Source organism: Anoplophora glabripennis, unplaced genomic scaffold, assembly GCF_000390285.2.
Source record: "Anoplophora glabripennis isolate ALB-LARVAE unplaced genomic scaffold, Agla_2.0 scaffold494, whole genome shotgun sequence".
Taxonomy (NCBI): domain Eukaryota; kingdom Metazoa; phylum Arthropoda; class Insecta; order Coleoptera; family Cerambycidae; genus Anoplophora; species Anoplophora glabripennis.
In genome coordinates this window covers 275,970-296,291 of record NW_019416714.1, presented here as the reverse complement: position 1 = coordinate 296,291, position 20,322 = coordinate 275,970, and the positions used below count along the sequence as shown (strand labels likewise).

The following is a 20,322-nucleotide window of genomic DNA, read 5'->3' as shown; positions in this document are numbered from 1 at the left end:
TGTCAAACAAATTGAATTTTTTGATGAAGAATTTATAACGGTTAATTTTCAAATATGTGGTTTTTATATTTCGTGTCTCAAATAATGTATTTAATATAAACCCGACGAATCGATCAATAGAGAAGTGTCTCCGTGATAAGACATATTTTTTTATTAATTTAGACAGAATTTTTCCATTTTTATAGTTATACTGAAATGGAAAAATTAACATCTTCACCAAGGAAACGGCTGTTCCCAGGTTGTAAGTAATTTTTACATTTTTTTTATTTTAATAGTTAATTGTTTACATTTTTTAGCTGTGAAACTTAAAAGCTCCGAGAAGATGGGTGAAAGGTTAACCATTGCACCACTCGATTTGGCAGCTATAGCAAAGGAAGTAGCTGCTGACTTTGAAGGTACAGAAAAAGATAACAAATTTTATTTCATTTTGTAAAGATATTTTACTGAAATTTGATGTTGGGTTGTTTTTAGGATAGATGATAAGTTAGTTGTTTTTTACTTAAAAAGATAGTTAAAAATTTTTTTGTTGGTAGAAATTTTGATAACATTTCTTCCAAACAGCATTTTATTTCCTTTAAGAAAGGTATAATTGTGCGTTTTAAGTTTAAGGTATTGTTCACTTGTGTTTTAGGTAAAAAAAATTAAATCCTAATTTGATATTTGGTTACCGTAAAAACTCCCCTTTTATCAAATCTCATTGAAATGTGACAAGTTATCTTAAAAAATTGTAGTACAATTTTCTTTGTTTCAGAACCTGTTGATAGAAGGAATAAAATGCGGAAAATTAATAATAATTCTGGAGGAAGGAAAATCTTTTTCAGGACTTCTGCAGAATCGCAAATATTTCGACCGAGTACTGGACGAGTATTGCCAAAAAGGAGTGTCAACTCTCAAAAGGTATTTAATAAAATATTTTAAATTTAAATGACAAATTCTACATCACAAATTAAAAAAAAAGCAACAAGCACAATAATTTAAAATAATTAATTACTCTGTAACTCTGAAACTTTTGCCATGTAATAGAATTCATTATTAAAATTTGAACAAATGTTTTAGTTTCATGTTGTATGCTTGAAGATTGTTCACATAAAACTGCCCGATAAAGTAAACGAAAGTATTTCCCTGTAAAAGTCAGTTCAGAATATCTTCCCTCTCGTTTTCGTCGATGTTAAAATTCGTATTGTTTCATTTTGGCATCAGTCTTTGACGTGGGAGGTATAGATAATTTATAAATTATACGACGTGTGGATTCCCTGTTTGTCGGGATCAGGTCGATAAAAGAAGGAAGTGCGGGATTGGTTTGTTTTTTTTTAATGGATTTACCTAATAGCTTCTTTGGTTATAACTTTATTGAGATGGAATTTTTAATTGCTCTTTTTTTAACCTTCCTAGTCACTTTTGTCGCTCTGTATATCACAGATGTGCTTTATACAGGGTTCTTCACGGTAAGTGGCCTTTTAAACGTTTTAGAGAAACCAAAGATAATATTACTGAAATTTTGTTTCCGGTAGTTATCAGATATTTCTCTTCAATGAAAATAATGCCATGAATGAAAAATGTTTCTTGGTGTTTTTAATAGTAGCAGCCGTTTAGGAGATATTTGGGCTTGTTTTTACGTTTTATTGAATTTTCCTTATAAATTAATCCGTTTATTTAATGCAAACTTTCTTGTTTTCGTGCTACTAAAGCATCCAACAACTTTTCCTAAGAAAATAATATGCCACTGGTGGTTTTTTGTAGAAAAAAATTTATTTCTGGAAAAAATATCAAACTAAATAATAAAGTAACATTGGCAAGTAGATCATACAACAATTGTTCAAAACGAAGTCCTTCCGCACCAATATACTTTTGACATCTTCTAATTAGGCTATTTATAGAGAAATCATGGCATGATTTTCCCTGAGGAGATTATAATTTTACTCTAAACGGCTGCTACTTGCTAAAAAATACCAAGAAATTCATTCATTTGACGTAACAGTACCTGAATATAACATTATTTCTAGAAAAAACTGCCAATGGCGTATTTTTTTCTCGGGAAAACGGAGAGGCACCTATAGTAGCACGCCACTGGTTAATGCCACGAGGTTAATATTACATTGAATAAAAGGTCTTATTGAGTGAATATGCTGTAGTAAATTTCAGTCAAATCGTTCAGTGTAATATGAAGATATGACGGAAAATTTTTTTTTTTTTTTTTTTGGAAACTTGAACACCCGGTATCTCAAATAAAGTTTATAGAGCAAACTCTACTTATTTTTTGGCAGCTAATGTATGTATTAGTGATGTAACGAATGCCAGTTTTTAAGCATTCGCGAATGCGAATGCGAACATCTGTTGTTGACATTCGCGAATGCGAATACGAATATTCAGTTTTTAAATCTAGCGCCGTTTATCTATGATTCAAAATATGCCGCGCGCGACGAACATAATAATTCCGGTGACAACGGCGCTAGAGGCTAAAGAAATTAGCGTTGTTAAGTTGGTAGAACGGTATTTTTGTATGATTGGAATTTTGGTTTGTTTTCGCTACCGGCTTGGATGAGTTTGTGAATTGTGTAAACTTTTTTGTTTAATTTACCTAATATTGTTTTCACATTCTGTATTTTTCTTTCACATTCATATTCGCAAAATATTCAAAGATATTTGCGAATGCGAATGCGAATATCATAAATTAGAGGAATATTTGCGAATGCGAATGCGGATATTTGTTACATCACTAGTATGTATGTATGTATGTATGTATGTATGTCGGAGGGTGGTGGAATTGTTTTTCCACCGCAGCACTTAGGCCTTATTAGGCCCCTTGTACACCCTCCTTCATTACTCGAGTACTTTTCTTCAAACCATCCTATTTACTACACGGGTGGCTTGGTGGCAAAGTCTCGTACAGTTTATGTATGATAGCATGGTCTTGAGTTATTTTCTTTGCTCTGTTCTCATTACCATTTATCGGAGACCACACGCATGCGGAAAATGTTGAGCGACTCAGGTCTGGTAGGATGCCACAGCCACATCCCCGAGCCTGCCTTAGGTCACCCATCCAAATTTCAGCCTGTGTCCGTGATGCTTACCTCAGCAGATCGAAATCCACCAGCCAAGACACCCGGCTAGGCGGTCCCCCTGGCAGCTAATCTATTCTTGCAGTTTCTGTATTTAAAGTGAAATCACCCTGTATAGAGCCGAACACCAGATTTTTTATTTTGTGTGTGAAAATTCTTATATGAATTCTATCAATTTTTCATCTTTAGGCGTTTCCAAAGCCTCCTAGATTTTTTAAACTAAAACGTAAACTTTATAAATTTAAAATGTAAAATCTGCGTAAAAAATATATTTTTCATTATAAATCACCGAAATTTGAAATAGAAAATTCAGGTAAATAGCATTCATTTCGTTAAATTACTTTTTTTGACATTGACTTCTTGAAATTTTAAGTTACTTTTATTTATTATTAAAATAAAATTCTCTGAAAGTGTTGGATAAAATTTTGTATGGCACTCGTGTGTTACATCATATAAGTCACTTGTGAAAATTAGCCCTCTCGGCCTACAGTCTCGAGGGCTAAACATTTCCCAGTGTGACTTATACAGGGTGTTTCAGAAAGCCTTCCCGTAAATTCAGGGGGTGATAGTACGACAAAAAATAAAAAATTTTTGTCTTATGAACTATATGTCTATCTCCTCTTGTTTTCGAGATACAGAGCGACAAAATTAAATTTTTTAAATAGAATTTTTATGAAAATTTCCAAACGGTGCGAAATATTTTTATGAAATTTGGTATTCCAGGGTTTTTAAGGATGCCAAATACGCTGGTCTAATTAATTTGTGTATATTTTATAGAGGGCGCTATTTATGCTACATTCGTTTTACATTTTAAGTTGTAATTTTTTTGAGATTAGGTTTTCGGGCTTCAATTTCTAATGTACAATTTTATTTTCTAAAAATAATGTACTCTTGTTAGAACTTCCTAATGTGGACGATTTTCGAGAAAAAAGACTTTTAATTCAACTCTTACAATATTACGGTGTAGAAAACAAGTGACTTTTCTCAAAGTAGGCTTATGTCAAAACTTGTTGATGGATGTCACATAAACAACGCATACATTCTCAGTAATATTTTAAACTTTAATTAACTTTATATCAAAATTTTAGTGACTGTAATTAGTCATTACTAACTACAGTCATTAACAATCACTAAAATTTTGATATAAAGTTAATTAGAGTTTAAAATATTACTGAGAATGTATGCGTTGTTTATGAGACATCCATCAATAAGTTTTGACATAAGCTTACTTTCTTCACCGTATTATTGTAAGAGTTCAATTAAAAGCCTTTTTTCTCGAAAACCGTCCACATTAGGAAGTTCTAACAAGCGTACATTATTTTTAGAAAATAAAATTATACATTAGAAATTGGAGCCTGAATGGTAAAAAACCTAACCTTAAAAAAGTTAGAACCTAAAATGTAATAGGAATGTAGCGTAACTAGCGCCCTCTATGAAATATTAAAAAAATAATTAGACCAGCGTATTTGGTGTCCTTAAAAACCCCGGAATATCACATTTCATAAAAATATTTCGCACCGTTTGGAAATTTTCGTAAAAATTCTATTTAAAAAATGTTATTTTGTCGCTTTGTATCTCGAAAACAAGAGGAGATAGACATATAGTTCATAAGACAAAAAATTACGGGAGGTCTTTCTAAAACACCCTGTATATACCGTAACAGACTAGTACCATAAATAACTATTAATCAAGAAACTTGTAAGGTTAATTTTTAAATGTTGTTTTTTTATTTCATACTTCTCCATGAAGGAACACGATCGACCCGTGGAGTATCCTCTCTTTAGTAAGACATCTTTTTTATTAAGTTGGAAAGAATTCTTACAATTTTTCCATTTTTAGAAACTGATCCAGAAACAGGAAAAGTAATACCCTTACCACAGAGATGGATGTGCCCCATTTGTAAGTGATATTTTCATTTTCTGATTTTAGTTGTTATATGTATACAGGGTGATTCATTAACAATGGGAAAGTTGAAAGCTGAAGATACTACACGTAAAATGGTGGCCATTGGCGCAAACATGCCTTATCCGAAAGTTGATAGTTTCGGAAATACAGGGTGTTGAAAGTTAATATTTTAAATCATTTTTTTGCGATTATTCTGAAAATATGTAGGTTAGGAACTTGAAAATTTGTGAAACTATATTTTTTTAGGCGACGAATAAGATGCGTGTTGTAATTTCAGCATTGCTCATAGAGGGCGCCACTTACGACCAATTTTACCGAAAATTTAGTTAATAACTTTTTACCCTGTATGTCTAACATGAAACTTGATTCAAAACCTGAAAGAGCAATCATTTTTCCATTAATTATGTACTCTTGTTTCATTTCGGTATCTCGATCCGTTTTCGAGAAAAATCGATTTAACGAACACTATGTTTTGATAATACGAGAAATTAAAAGCGAAACAAACTAAGTGTTTCTTCATGTTTTTACAACAATTAATAATAAAACAAATGAAATACCACGTAATAACGATTTAAAGTAATTGTTCGAAGAATCCACCGTTGACACTGATACACTTTACACAACGTTTTCTGAGAAATCTTCGAGTTTGAAACAACTTATTTGGATTGTGTCTGACTTCGTTGGCAGCGATTTGTATTCTTTGCCACAACTCTTCATACGAACCAATAGATTCTTTGTAAACGATATCTTTCATTCGAGACCAAATAGAAAAATCAAGATGATTGAAGTCCGGACTTCTGGGTGGCCAAGCAAAAATGCTTCCACGGCTTGAAGAAGTTCTACTTTATTTAAGAAGAAACATGTGGTTCATGCATGATGGATGTCACCGTATTTTTCTCGGTCAATGCGTGCATATTTAGATGCAGTTTTTTCAAATTGCTGAATTGGTCATGTAAGCATTTTTGCTTGTCACCCAGAAGTCCGGACTTCAATCCTCTTGATTTTTCTTTTTGGTCTCGAAAATATCTTGAAAGATATAGTTTACAAAGAATCTATTGGTTCGCATGAAGAGTTGTGGCAAAAAATACAAATTGCTGCCAATGAAGTTAGACGCAATCCCAATATGTTGTTTCAAGCTCGAAGATTTCTCAGAAAACGTGTAAAGTGTATTAGTGTCAATGGTGGATTCTTCGAACAATTACTTTAAATCATTATTACGTATTTCATTTGTTTTATCATTAATTGTTGTAATAACATGAAGAAACACATAGTTTGTTTCGCTTTTAATTTCTTGTATTATCAAAACATAGTGTTCGTTAAATCTATTTTTCTCGAAAATGGATCGAGATACCGAAATGAAACAAGAGTACATAATTATTGGAAAAATTATTGCTCTTTCAGGTTTTGAATCAAGTTTCATGTTAGAAATACAGGGTAAATATTTATTAACTAAATTTTCTGTAAAATTGATCGCAAGTGGCGCCCTCTATGAGCAACACTGAAATTGCAACATGCATCTTATTCGTGGCTTAAAAAAATATAGTTTCACAAATTTTCAAGTTCCTAAACTACATATTTTCAGAATAATCGTAAAAAAACTATTTAAAATTTTAACTTTCAACACCCTGTATTTCCGAAACTATCAACTTTCGGATAAGGCATGTTTGCGCCAATGGTCACCATTTTATGTGTAGTATCTTCAGCTTTCGACTTTCCCATTTTTAATGAATCACCCTGTATATTTTTAAGTGAAAAGCTCCGAGAAGAAGGTTAAGAAGACGTTACCAGTTACACCACTCGATATGGCAGCAATAGCAAAGGAAAGAGCTGCTGACTTGGAAGGTACATAAAAAGATATTATTTCTAGCAATACAGTATGTTCACTAAAGAATGTTTCTTTAAGAGTAACTTCCTTAAACCAATTTAATTCAAGTTACCTCAGCAAATTTTGATTCCTTGAAAAATCATGCGCCTTCAAAGAAAAACAGTTTTCTTCCATTTTTTAAAGACTTTTTTGGAAATATTTAGTCGAGGAAATAAAACACTGAACCTCTGAGAATTTTCGATCAAGTCGTATCAAGATGGAGTTTTTTGCATTCGGTTTCTAAAATTATGTGAAAAAAATGTATCAACTTTGTATTATGTTTTTCGGCCAAATTGCATTTGTGCAGTGCAAAATGCATCTAGAAAAATGTATTTTTTAGTCACTTCGAAAAAATTCATAACTCGGTTAATAATTCCTGGAATGGACTCAAATTAGAGTTCTGGGGGTTTTCGCCGACCTGGGGCTTAGGATTGATGATGAACGTCATCTCCGAGGCTTCTCCTGAATTTCACTCTTAAATGCAACGAGAGTTGACACCCAGGGGTTTTTTGGGTCGCTGATTCCTAATCTGGCGTCGGCGGGCACCCCCCGGATACCTGGTGCAGCGGAACCTGGACATGGACGTCATCTCCGGGAGTTTTCCTGTAAAATTCGCGTAAACGAGCCGAAAATCGCATCAGGGGGTTTTTCGGCGCGCTCTTCTCGAATCTGACGTCGGCGACCAGTGATAAACAGTGAATTTTCAATATATTTGAGACTGCCGTTAATACTGCAATAACTTGTTTGGAATTGTTGATCTCATTTATAGTATGCATGATGAAAATAGAGGGAATAAATAGAATGTATGTCACAATGTATGCAAGTGTTGTTTCAAAAACAAATCAAAATTATTTATTTCCAAATCAATTGCCATTTCTAACCTACTCTTAACTTCAATTTAATTTAACTCAAATATAATCTAACTCCATTTTATCCTAATCTAATCAACTATTAACTTTAATTTGAAAATATTCTACTAAATACTATTTTCATCATCAACTGACGTATTATTACATTGTTCATCTTCATCATCAACTGACGTATTACTACGTTGTTCATTTTCATCATCTGTAGCCGTGATGATGAAAATTTTCAAATTAAAGTTAATATTTGATTAGATTAGAGTTAGATTATATTTGAGTTAAATTAAATTGAAGTTAAGAGTAGGTTAGAAATGGCAATTGATTTGGAAATAAATGATTTTGATTTGTTTTTGAAACAACACTTGCATACATTGTGACATTCATTCTATTTATTCCCTCTATTTTCATATTGCATACTTTAAATGAGATCAATAATTCCAAACAAGTTATTGCAGTATTAATGGCAGTCTCAAATATATTGAAAATTCACTGTTCATCACTGGTCGCCGACGCCAGATTTGAGAAGAGCGCCCCGAAAAACCCCCTGATGCGATTTTCGGCTCGTTTACGCGAATTTTACAGGAAAACTCCCGGAGATGACGTCCATGTCCAGGTTCCGGTGCACCAAGTGTCCGGGGGGTGCTCGCCGACGCCAGATTAGGAATCAGCGACCCGAAAAACCCCTGGGTGTCAACTCTTGTTGCATTTAAGAGTGAAATTGAGGAGAAGCCTCGGAGATGGCGTTCATCATCAATCCTAAGCTCCAGGTCGGCGATGGACCAATTTGAAGGTCATATTCGGGATCAGCGACCTCGAAAACCCCCAAGACCCGGATTTGAGTCCATTCCAGGCAATATTAACCGAGCTATGAATTTTTTCTAAGTGACTTTAAAAAATGCATTTTTCCGGATGCATTTTGCATTGCACAAATGCAATTTGGTCGAAAAACATAATACATTTTTTCCACATAATTTTAGAAAGCGAATGCAAAAAAAAAACATCTTGATATGACTTGATCAAAAAATTTCGGAGATTTCGGGTCTTTTTGTGCTTTATTTCCTCGACTATTTGACTAGCTTCAAAAAGCTCTACATCAATTTTCATTGCGAAATATTTTGAAAAGTGAGAAGTTACCTTAAAAAATTTAATAAATAAACTTATTTTGAAGGTTAACAATTTTTTAAGGAAGTAAAATTGTATCAAGTTCTAACTTGATCTAAATCAGTTTATTTTCACACGAGGAAGCTATTTTTGAAGTGTCACATTTTTTATTGGACTCCCTGTACATGAAAATTGTAAATTTTAACTCGGGAATTTGTATCTGCCGTTTTCTTTTTTGTACAGTGATTGAAGCTGAAAATCAGCTGTAACATCCGAATTCTTTGAAACTGCATGAATTTGCATGAAAATTTAGAATAAGGCTCGACTTAGGCTCAAGTTCAAAAGTAACATAAGCCCGATTGACGCTTTTTGTTTTTTAGGGGTAAAAACTACCCCTAAGTGAAAAAATTTGAAAAAATTAAGTTTTAAGCATTTTGTTGATAAAAATCTTGTTTAAGCACAAAAATTAAATAATGTTCCATGTTCTCGAACATGTTTTATGATATATTTGATATTTTTGATCGTGTATTTAACCATTAAAACTCCCCTATGCAAAAAATAATGATAACAAATTACTTTTTAAAGATTGGGAATGATTAAATTGTGCAATTATTTAAAATAAAAGTTTATAACACCTAGATTTGGTTATATTATGTGGGTTCAGGACTCTTAAGAGGAATTTCACATTCACTGATAGATTTAATGAGCTTATTTTTACATGTATTTGACAAAACTTTAATTCGTAACTGATTTGTTAACGCGACGATGCGTTCTCGTGCCCATTTCATTTGAAACTGAGGTTCCCCTCGTCTCTCGTTTCGACCTCGCTCTGACTGCCGGCGAGTGGGGCAGGGTCGTCTCGTTACAAGTTCCATTATAGCTAATAAAAGAATTTTTCCCTTTCAACTCCTAAAAATCACCCCTCTATTTACAAAAATGATAAAAAAATAACTTTTTAAAAGCTTGGAATGCTTTAACGGTGCAATTATTTAAAATAAAAATTCCCTCATTGCTTATGAAAGAATTTGTATCTCATAACACTTTTCAACCCTTACAAATCACCCCTGTGCTAAAAAAATGATAAAAAATTACGTTTTAAATCTTGGAATGCTATAATTGTGCAATAACTTAAAATAAAAATTCCCTTATATTGTTTATGCAAGAATATTTTACTTTTGCCATTTTCAACTCTTATAAACTACACTTTTACCAATATTAATGTAAAATATTTTTATTATAATCGATTTTTAAATATTATAAATATAAAGCCTATTTTGCTTCGAAAAAATGTCATTGTTTTACCATAACTCGGTTAATTTTGAAGCTCCTACAAAAAAGCATTTTAAAGATAATTTCAAGAGCTGTAAGATCGTTTTCATTAAAAACCTATTAAGTCCTTTGTTTTTAAAGGGAAAATATCGAAGTGCTCGAGACAGGTCGTTTTTTCCTTTATTTTTTATGCTATAAAAATTAAAAAAAGGAAAATATTTGTTGAAAAAAAAAACTACATTTTTGTTGTCTATCATTTTTTACGCATCTTTCATAGTTTCAGAGTTATATAAATAAGGCATTTTTTTTTTAATAATGAAAAATAAAATACGTTTTCAACTTTTACTGTACATTATTCAAAAATACGCATTCTAAACCGGTTTAACTTCAGGATCCTATGAAAAACACTAAAACAAAACTAATTGTAAAGGGTCTACGATTAATTATAATTCTGACGGAAATGGTACAAGGTTTACTGCTCATTTTTCCTTAAAAAATATGAGCAACCCATCTGTTTTTGAAGATAACTCCTTCCATTTTTGCTCTAATTAACTTTTATAAGTGCTCATTTTAAAGGTCTTTTTGAGTACTACAAAAACCTCCTGGAGCATTATACACGTAAAATTAATCCTTTTTCTGTTATTTGACGTTAAATACATTGATACGAGTATTCCCCCCAAAACAAGTCCCCTTCCACTAACCATATTTCGCTTTGCATAGGACGTACAACACTTTTTAAAAAACCATTTTCTTTGTTTATTTATAAGCTACATTTTTGTTCATTACACTTTTTTTATAAAATGGATAGTTTTTGAGTTATTCACGAATATTACTTTGAAAAAGTGTTTTTTTTTCACTCAAAATTCCAAGTTTTCAATCGTTAATAACTAAAAAACTATTGATTTCTCGAAAAAATTCTTCAAATATTTTTTTGCTCAAAATTTGATTTCCAGCGTTATTTTTTAAAAAAATTTCCACCCTCGAGAAGGGGTGTTAACCCCTAACAGGGTGGAAGCGTCAATCGGCGCTGTCACTAATGTTCATTGACCTTTTCTCTAACTATCTGCCAAATTTCAAGTTGATTGTTTCAGTTTCAAAGAATTCGGAAGTGAAAAGCTTCAATGACTGTACTATTTGTATACAAAATTTTAACTTTTTTTTCAAAAGTATAGCCATATTTTTCTTTGTTTTAGAACCTGTAGATAGAAAAAATAAAGTTCAAAAAGTGAACAATAATTCTGTAAGAAGAAAAATGTTTAATTTACCTTCTGCAGGATCCCAAATATCTCAATTTTCTATAAGTTCTCGACGGACATTATCAAGAAGGAGCATTACATCCCAAAAGGTATTTGATAAAGTATTGACCAAAATAATTGGCCAAATTTAAATGACAAATTCTACATTACAACTAAAAAAAAAACATGTAGGCAAGCACAATAATTTAAAATAAGTAATTACTCTGCAACTCAAAACTTTTACTTTGGAATAGAATGCGCCATTAAAATTTGGACGGGATGTTTTAGTTACACCTTGTATGCTTTTTTAATGAAATGTTGAATGTTCAAATATACTTAAAACTTGCTGATAATCTGATAATTCAGAGATCTGTAAAAGCCAGTTGACAGCAGGTTTAAGGAGGTATTTCCTAGGGAAGTGAGGATCGCAGGGGGGGTCCTATGCTTTTCTTATGGGACTAAAACCCGCTACCAACTTGAAAAAATTAAATTCTATTGAAATTATTTGCGATAAACATTATCTATATAGCAAAGAAATCTACTCAATATGCACATAACATACATATTGAAAATTAACAACATAAAAATATCATATTTAAGTAGTTTTAAATTATATTTAATGAACACGTAAACACTATGTAGATGTGGCAACAGCGCTAATAATCGAGTGCAGTTGTACACACTGCGAACCTACAGACCTCGGACATTGGAGATATTGCGCGTCAGATTCAGGTAAAGATGCGTACGAAAATGCGTATGAAAAGTTTTGTTTCACAATTTCTACATTTTTTACATACATATTAGTACTCAGACTTACAATAAATACAAAATTCAATTCATACATTATCAATATAGGAAAAGACAATCGTTCATTGGACATTTGATGGCTAAATTAATAAAGGTTTGTTACAATGCAACTGTCAGAAATAGGTAGCGAATTTTATTCTACACAAAAAAATGTATACCCATAGGCGTAGTTAAATTTTTGCTTGGGGTGGGCCCAGGATTGCAAGCTCTATGAAGACCTCTAAAAAAAAAAAAAACACGACTTACCAATGTAAAATTTGAACAAGCTTTTAATTCTGAAAAACAAGGTCAAAAGTCGTAATTCAGCTTGGTTATGCAGATAATACAGAAAATATTTATTAACACATATTTTATATTTTTTAGAAACAAATACGTATCCATAATAAACATAATAAGTAACATAACTAATAACAATAAACTAAAAGGTGGTAGTAATAAAAAGTCTACTAATTTATAATAAATGTTCTACGTGTCCCCCATTCTCTTCGACACATTTTCTTTAAACATTTTATGAAACTATTGAGAATAGGAAATGAATTATATGTTCGTCTAACTTGTCGTATGGCGCCTTTTATTCTATCCTTGTTACAGAGTTGTAAATAATGCATGAACCATATTTGTCGTCTAGTATTAATGGGTATTTCTTTGAGAGCCCCAGTAAGTTCTTGCCGAAGGAATTCCAAATAATCTGTCCAACCTTGCAGGTAGAGCGATAGACTCCAAAATTTGATAGACTTTTGTGTGGATTTTCTTTGCTCCAGACGTGAGAGTTTTTCCAATTAAAAACACCTCCATAGGTAAAAACAGCTTCATCTGTAAAGGGAATTCTCCGAGAAAAGTGTGATCCCTGTTATGTAACTGGAGAAATCGTTTGCAAAATGTTAATCTCAAAGGGGTCTGGTTCAAGCAAATTTTGTACAGGGTGAAAATGTAAACATTATAACTGCTGCGTGTGTAGTATAGTTGAAACAATTTTGCGGCCAACTCCTGTGACTAATGACAAACGCCGAATACTAATTTTGGTGTGTTCTTCTACTCTTTCTAGAATTTGTTCTTCGCCTTGTATCCTTCTTTGAATGTACCTTCCATTTCCTGAATTAGAACGAAAGTTTCCAGTTTTTCTTAATCTGGTGATTAAAAAAGCAAACAATGTATGAGAAGGCTGTCTGCGATTCGGATAAAGTTCTTCATATGTTCTCGTCCACTAAAATGTTCTTGTACAAAGGTACCGTGCTTTCACAGGAAAACACTACATAGGAGGTGCGTAGGTCAAACTCGTTCGATCTCTGCGTGCGGCGCTGTGGCGTACGTGATCACATCTCAGATCAGTCAGGTTGCAGCACCCAGCGCTCCCCACCCTTCCGAATTTACGAACTCGAACGAAGCTAATTCCACAGAAGATAAATCTTCTGTGCTAATTCTCTATGTAGCGTTGTACGGTGAAAGCACGGTATACCATTATCATGTCTCTCATTTCATAATTCGTAAATTCATTGTGACGAGGCATTTTCCGAAATAAACTTGCAAAATACAAATTTGACAGTGAATTATCGAAATTGTCACGTTATGGATATACAGGGTGATTCAGTCATAATGTTATTAATTTTAATCACGTATTCGGAAGACTTAATAAAGACAGAAAATCGGAAAAAAATTTTTTATTCGACTTTTAAAAATGAAGGAAATCAACCCATAACTCCCGCTAAGAAGGCGGCCCTGCCAGATGCCCGGATGCTCGGAAAATTTTGTAACGTAATGTCACGTTAATCCGGTTTAGTATACGGATACATATGTATGAAACCAATAAAATGCAAGTAAATAAAGGATCATGCTGCATTTTATTATAACTAATTTTAATAATTTAGTGCAAAATGATTTCACAAGCCTGACTTCTTGAAGTCAACTTTCGTTAAAAGAAAATAAATAAAGCAGAGATTTGTAGGCACACTGTATTTTATCAAATAAAAAAAGTCGGCACACTAAATACCCGAATATACAAAATACACTACACACGGTTACACAACCATTACCTAACAATTTAAAGCGTTTATTCAAATCTACCACCCTCCATATCTCCCGTATTTTTCTCGCAAAGGAGTTAACATAATACATTTTCAAAAAGTTTAAGCTTTAGAAGCAGCTGATTTCCCCAATCGTCTTGAATTTTGCCATTGGTTCCTAAGTTCAGCAGAACTTTATTAACAAAGTGCTCTGGACGGATGAATGCTGTTTTACTCGTGCTGGCATTTTAAACAGGTAAAAAACATAAGTATTGCTTTCTCAAAAACAATAAGTGCCTACAGGTTACACCAAAGTTTAGATTTACACTAAAGTTTACATTTATTATGTAAACTTTGGTTATACGCAACTGCATATTGAACAATAAACTGAAATACTAAAATTGTGTATTATTTAACATAATAAATTATAAAACGTGAAAACGTTAATAATATTAAAAATGATAAATTGTAATAACCGTACATTCGAAAACAATCATCCCTATCATTGATGACACGATTTTCCTTTGATAAATGACCAACAACTTTTTGCTCTACTTTGCATGGAATACGATCCTACTAAAGTGCACACGTGCAAATTAGAAGGTTATTGACCTCAGGTTAACCTAGGTCGGAAATACGTACCGAGTTGTTTATTTGTCTCCATCCGATTGTATTTTTATCTTCTATTACTTACAGTCAATATTTAAATACTACATACATTTCACCCTCTTTTTATAATTTATCTAGTGAGTGTTGGTTTTTTATGTTATTATTTCTGTAATGAAATTGAGATGGTTATGAAATGAAATTTAAATTATTTGAACTTTTGGGGTTTTGTAACTTCAATATTAAATTTTATTTAAAGTGAAACAGAGCTAATTTCTTTGCAGCCATAATAGTCACATTTGGTCAAATGAAAACCCGCACACTACTCGTTGGTTTAGCTTTCAGAGGAGGTTGGGTGTCAATGTATGGACAGGAGTATATGGCGATCGTTTAATTGGGCCGCATTTTCTACCTGAACATCTGAATGGGCCGCGTTACTTTCAATTTTTAGTAGAAAGCTTACAGCAAATTAAAAAATTATCACTATGATGTTAATAAAAAATGATTGTTGGCAAGTCATGCTCAGACCTCCTCGAGGTTCTTTCTGGGCAACAATAACAATTTAATATGTTGATTGCATAATTATAAAAAAATAATTTTTTTTTAAATTATTATTGGCTGACGTGAGCAAACAGTTTATTTATTGTCTTTATATGTGCGAAAATATATAAATATGGCAACATTGCATCTAGGTCGCTTTGTTCATATCGTAGCCGGCTGACGTTAGCCGGTCAGTAACAGCCTGAAAAGGGGGTTAAATAATGATTGGAAAAAATTTTTTTCACCTTAAATATGCATTTAATTTTTTTTAATCACGCAATCGTATTATACTAATTTTTCTCTATCTGCTCTTAAAATTAATGACATTATGACTGAATCACCCTGTATAGTTATTTCCAAAAAATATGAGGGATGTGTTAATAAATATTTTCTGTAATATCTTCATAACCGAACATAATTTCGACTTTTGATAGGTATAAATTTTTTGTGTAGAATAAAATTCTCTACCTATTTCTGATAGTTGCGTGTAAAAAGTTTAACATACAAAAAAATTACAGAAGAATATTCACAAAGGATTGTAGTAAAATGAACACCCTGTATGATTTAACCTAATAGGAACATAATCACTGTATACTTCATGACGAGAAACTAAGTAACAGCAAATTTTGTCCAAATTGGTTAACTGGATTCTGAGTTAAGGATAAAACAAGAAATAAAAAAAGAAAGAGTGACCGCAAAAAAGCTGTGATTTTTGCCCGTTTCTTCACAATTCGCAGAGAATTAAAAACATACATAAAAATATGTTTTTGGTCGCAAATTACTTGTCATAAAAAACTGAAATGAGCTTAGCTTTTAGTATTTTGAAAATTATAAAAATCACCCCTTGAGTTGGAAAAATGCCAAAAATGAGGAATTTGAATATTACCAATTGATATAAAAACTATTAGCATGTGAATTATCTTAATATATTATTTTTGAAATTTTTAGTTATTTCAGTCATGAGAATAAATCTTTCTTTGTATCAAGAATAATTCGATAGAAAAATTCACATGTTAATAGTTTTTATATTTGTATTAAATTCTTCATTTTGGGCGTCTTTTCAACCCCTAAATAGGGGTGATTTTTAAATATTTTCAAAAAACTAAGACATTTTTTGTTTAAGCAAGTTTGCTTAGATCAACACCATTTGGGTTCTAGATTATACCCTTGAAGTAGTAACATTCGTTAGATGACACCCTGTATGACATGAATTTAAATGAGTTTGTATCATTAGTTATGTTAGTATCGTTTAAATTTTAGACCTTTGCTATTGTACTATTATAGAAGATTAATTCAATTTTTTAAATTGTAATCTATTTTCTAGGAACAACAAAATAAGTTTAAACCTGGTGAATTATCTCCTTTGTTGGATATGGAAGAAGTGGAAGAGGAACTGATTAAAAAAAAGGGTTTTTTGCAAGGTTACCCTTTTAAAACACCAGTCAAGCCAGTGATAAAATTTAATGAAAATGTAAAAAGCTTCCCGTTTATTGAACAATCGGTATTAAATAAACAAAACATTCCTAGAATAGTAGTAACTACAGATTCACTGTCTCCCAACGAATCAGAGTTTCTGCAACTAGAAAAAGTATATCGTGCAGATGATTCAGGAAAAGTAAATGAGTGCGACAAATCTCCTATTTCGTCAGTCTGTAATTTATTAGAAGAAACAATAATAAATAGTAGTAGGAAAGAGAAAAATAATAAATTAAATACTCGTCAAAACATTATAAATGACTTGGAAAATATGTTAACTGAATATCGCACCACATTTGATGAATATAAAACTACTCACGATGCAAACATTTCTAAAATAGCAGAAATATTAGAGACTGATAGAACACAATATGCAACTATTGTTGCATTACAAGAAAAAAATCAAAATGCAATAACTCGCATACTTGATGGATTAAAATCTGATTCCTCAGACACGAACAAAGAAAACACTCCTGTACATAATCGAAGATCTATGAGATTATTCAACAAAAGTCCACGACAAACACAGAGTGCCAAATTTGTTGTTTCACCTGCCGTCTTAAGTAAGGATTTAAGGAAGTCAACTTTAACTAAAAACTTAGTGACTAAAACTCAGCAGTACAATATTGAGAGCCCCAGGATTAAGAAGGCGCTAGATATGTATAACTCTATACGTTGCGAAATTTCAGTTCTAGCAACACCTAAATTTGAAAGGAACGACTTAAACGAGTCGCCTAGGAGTACAAACTTAACAAGAAATTTGTCTAGAAGAATACAAAGCCAGTGTCTTCTGTTGCAAGATACTCCTATTCATAAATGATGCATTATAGCGCCGTATTTTATTTTAGAATGTAGTTTTACTTTTATGTATTTTTAAAATATTTATTATAACTTTTGTGAATATATTTTGCAGGTTAATTGAAATTAAAGAATTTTTTAATTAAATCGATGTATTAATTGTATGCCATGAAACGTACGAGTGGTATTTGCAAAAAAAATAATTTCGTATAAATATAATTACTCTATATTTTTTAAACATACAATGCATAATATTTCCTACTATTAACAAAACAAATTTCTGACTCTATAAATATGTTTTTCTCCAACCGTTAACAAAACTATGACATTTTTTGACTGTCGGAAGTCTCTAAAATTGACATTTTCCTTATTGAGACCAAAAAAAATGGTATGTTAGCAACAAAAGTATTCACTTTTAATCCTAATTTAATCAAGTTTTAATTTATAAAAGTTTATTCAACAATATTTACAATAATCTTTGTTTATTTATTAGATATATATAATATACAGGGTGTCTCACGGTGACGGCCCATTAGAATTATCTCAGAGACTACTTTGATTTGAATTTTGAAAATTTGGGATTTGTGGTTTTCGGGCATGCCTTTCTCAACTAAAATAATGGCGTCCACGTACCACTTCCGGTTATATGGGAAGTCGCCATCAACTTGCTTATTTTAAATGGAAAACCCTATATATTATTGCAATTTTGAATTCTACGTGTTATTTTAGGTGGACTTTTATGAAGTTTCCCTATTCCTAAAATGAACCGTTTTCGAGATATTTAATTATGTCGCTTTTTGTAAGTTTTAAGCAAAGTGTATCTATTTTACCAAACATGTGTTGTTTGTTCATAAATACTTCTATAGTAGGATGGTATTCGATGCAAAGTTGCAAAAAAAAAAGTTGTCGGTCTTTTATCAAAGGAAAATCGTGTCATCATTTTTAGGAGGCGTAAGATGAACCATTTCAAATTTAAAATGAAATTGAATGTTAAATCTGAAATATCGCTGCACGCACTGTGTTCTGGTAGTAGCTGTAGTCGCCCAGGTGCATCGAGTGTACGAAGTGGTCGGTTATACGTCAAATACTAACCTGGCGAGCTGATCGTAAAACAGAGAGCGTCTCTAAAAAACAAGTAAACAACAGTGGCGCGTATAGAGATAAAATGTAGTGTATATGTGGAAATTAAAAAACAAATTGGATTTATAATAAATTACATTTAAAATAAATAGTTTATAAGAATAAAGGAATTTTTGTAGGAACAAGGGTGCCAGATGTGAACTGATCCTTTCGTCCCTTCATAATATTATAAAGAAATTATTCAATTTCTAAAACCCTTAGAAGCGTATGGCACTAGATCCCTTGACAGGCAATGATTTATTACTTTGCATCGAATATGATCCTACTATACTCTACTTGTAAAAATAAATTAATTTGAAGTTGTTTTTATAGTATCTATGTAAATAGTACAGAAGGGTCAGATTCGGACTCTAGGTACTATTTCAACTATGACAATTTGTTGCGGTTAAATATACAGCACTACATTTTATCCACATACATATACAAAGCATTTTGAAAGGGAATTGAAGCCAAAAAGTGGGGGTGTTGCATCAATTAGACAAGTGTAATGCACCAAATCTGCTGTCAAATAACTACATGAGTGTATTCATCAAGTTCTTGACGAATTATAGCTGTTTTACATTGACAATTTATTGATGAATAAATTGATGAAGTTCTTCATGAATTAATCACGAATTTATTGGTAACAGTGTGGTTTTACACTGCTATAGGCTTTGTCAAGTTTTTTGACGAATGAATCAGTTGTACCAATGAATGAAAGAAACAAATAAATTTCAAAAATGTCACCTTTCCACTCATAATTGTAGTGATACAACAGCGGTACCGTTTTGACACATATTATAGAAATATTAGTGTTTGTAAGTAACAAATCAGTAAAAACAATGCAAAACTAGTACGACGCCACACAATTATTTACATATTCCAATAACATAACCTCATTACTGATCTGAGTCTGGAAATCTGGGTTGGTACTTCCGAACTTCACGAAGAAATTGACGAAAATTAGAACATGCTCTAATTCGTCGAGAACTTGATGAATAAATTCATGAAGTTACTTGACGGCAGATTTGGTGCATTACACTTGTCCAATTTCTTGATGAAGCGACTTCATGAATTAATTGATTAATAAATTGTCAATGTAAAACAGCTATTAGAACATGTTCTAATTTTCGTTAATTTCTTCGTGTAGTTCAGAAGTACGAGTAACGGTTAGGTAACGTCAGTAACGAGGTTACGTTATTGGAATATGTAAATAATTGTGTGGCGTCGTACTAGTTTTGCATTGTTTTTACTGATTTGTAACTTACAAAAACTAATATTTATATAGTATGTGTCAAAACGGTACCGCGCTGTTGTATCACTACAATTATGAGTGGAAATGTGACATTTTTGAAATCTATTTGCTTCTTTGATTTGTTGGTAGAACTGATTCATGCGTCAAAAAACTTGACAAAGTCTGTAGCAGTCTAAAATCACACTGTTTACAACTAAATTCGTGAATTAATTAATGAAGAACTTCGTCAATGTAAAACAGCTATAACTTTACCTGAAGCTGTTATGAACCTATTACAATACGACGAATGTTACAATTTTTTCTTTAATTGCCGAGTTGTACTCAACAGTCGACAGTAAATGTCAAGGCAAATGTTGTAAGTTGTTATTACTGTATTCAAGATTATTCATCAAATAATTTTTTTTTCTGATAATAAAATGTTTCCT

General features: G+C 31.9%; 1 protein-coding gene across 2 annotated transcripts; it reads left to right on the top strand.

The window, feature by feature from the left end:
• Window positions 1–17,632, top strand: LOC108907908. 2 transcript variants are annotated; one of them, XM_018711744.1, is made up of 8 exons: window positions 1–238; window positions 297–395; window positions 752–897; window positions 4,809–4,842; window positions 4,899–4,958; window positions 6,714–6,806; window positions 11,255–11,406; window positions 16,574–17,632. In XM_018711744.1, the coding sequence occupies exons 1-8, from the start codon at window positions 196–198 to the stop codon at window positions 17,543–17,545; spliced, it is 1,599 nt and encodes a 532-aa protein (XP_018567260.1). In that variant the 5' UTR covers window positions 1–195; the 3' UTR covers window positions 17,546–17,632. The 2 variants fall into 2 exon arrangements, with proteins under 2 accessions (XP_018567260.1, XP_018567259.1); XM_018711743.1 differs by having other exon boundaries at window positions 1–241.
• The last annotated feature ends 2,690 nt before the right edge of the window (window positions 17,633–20,322 follow it).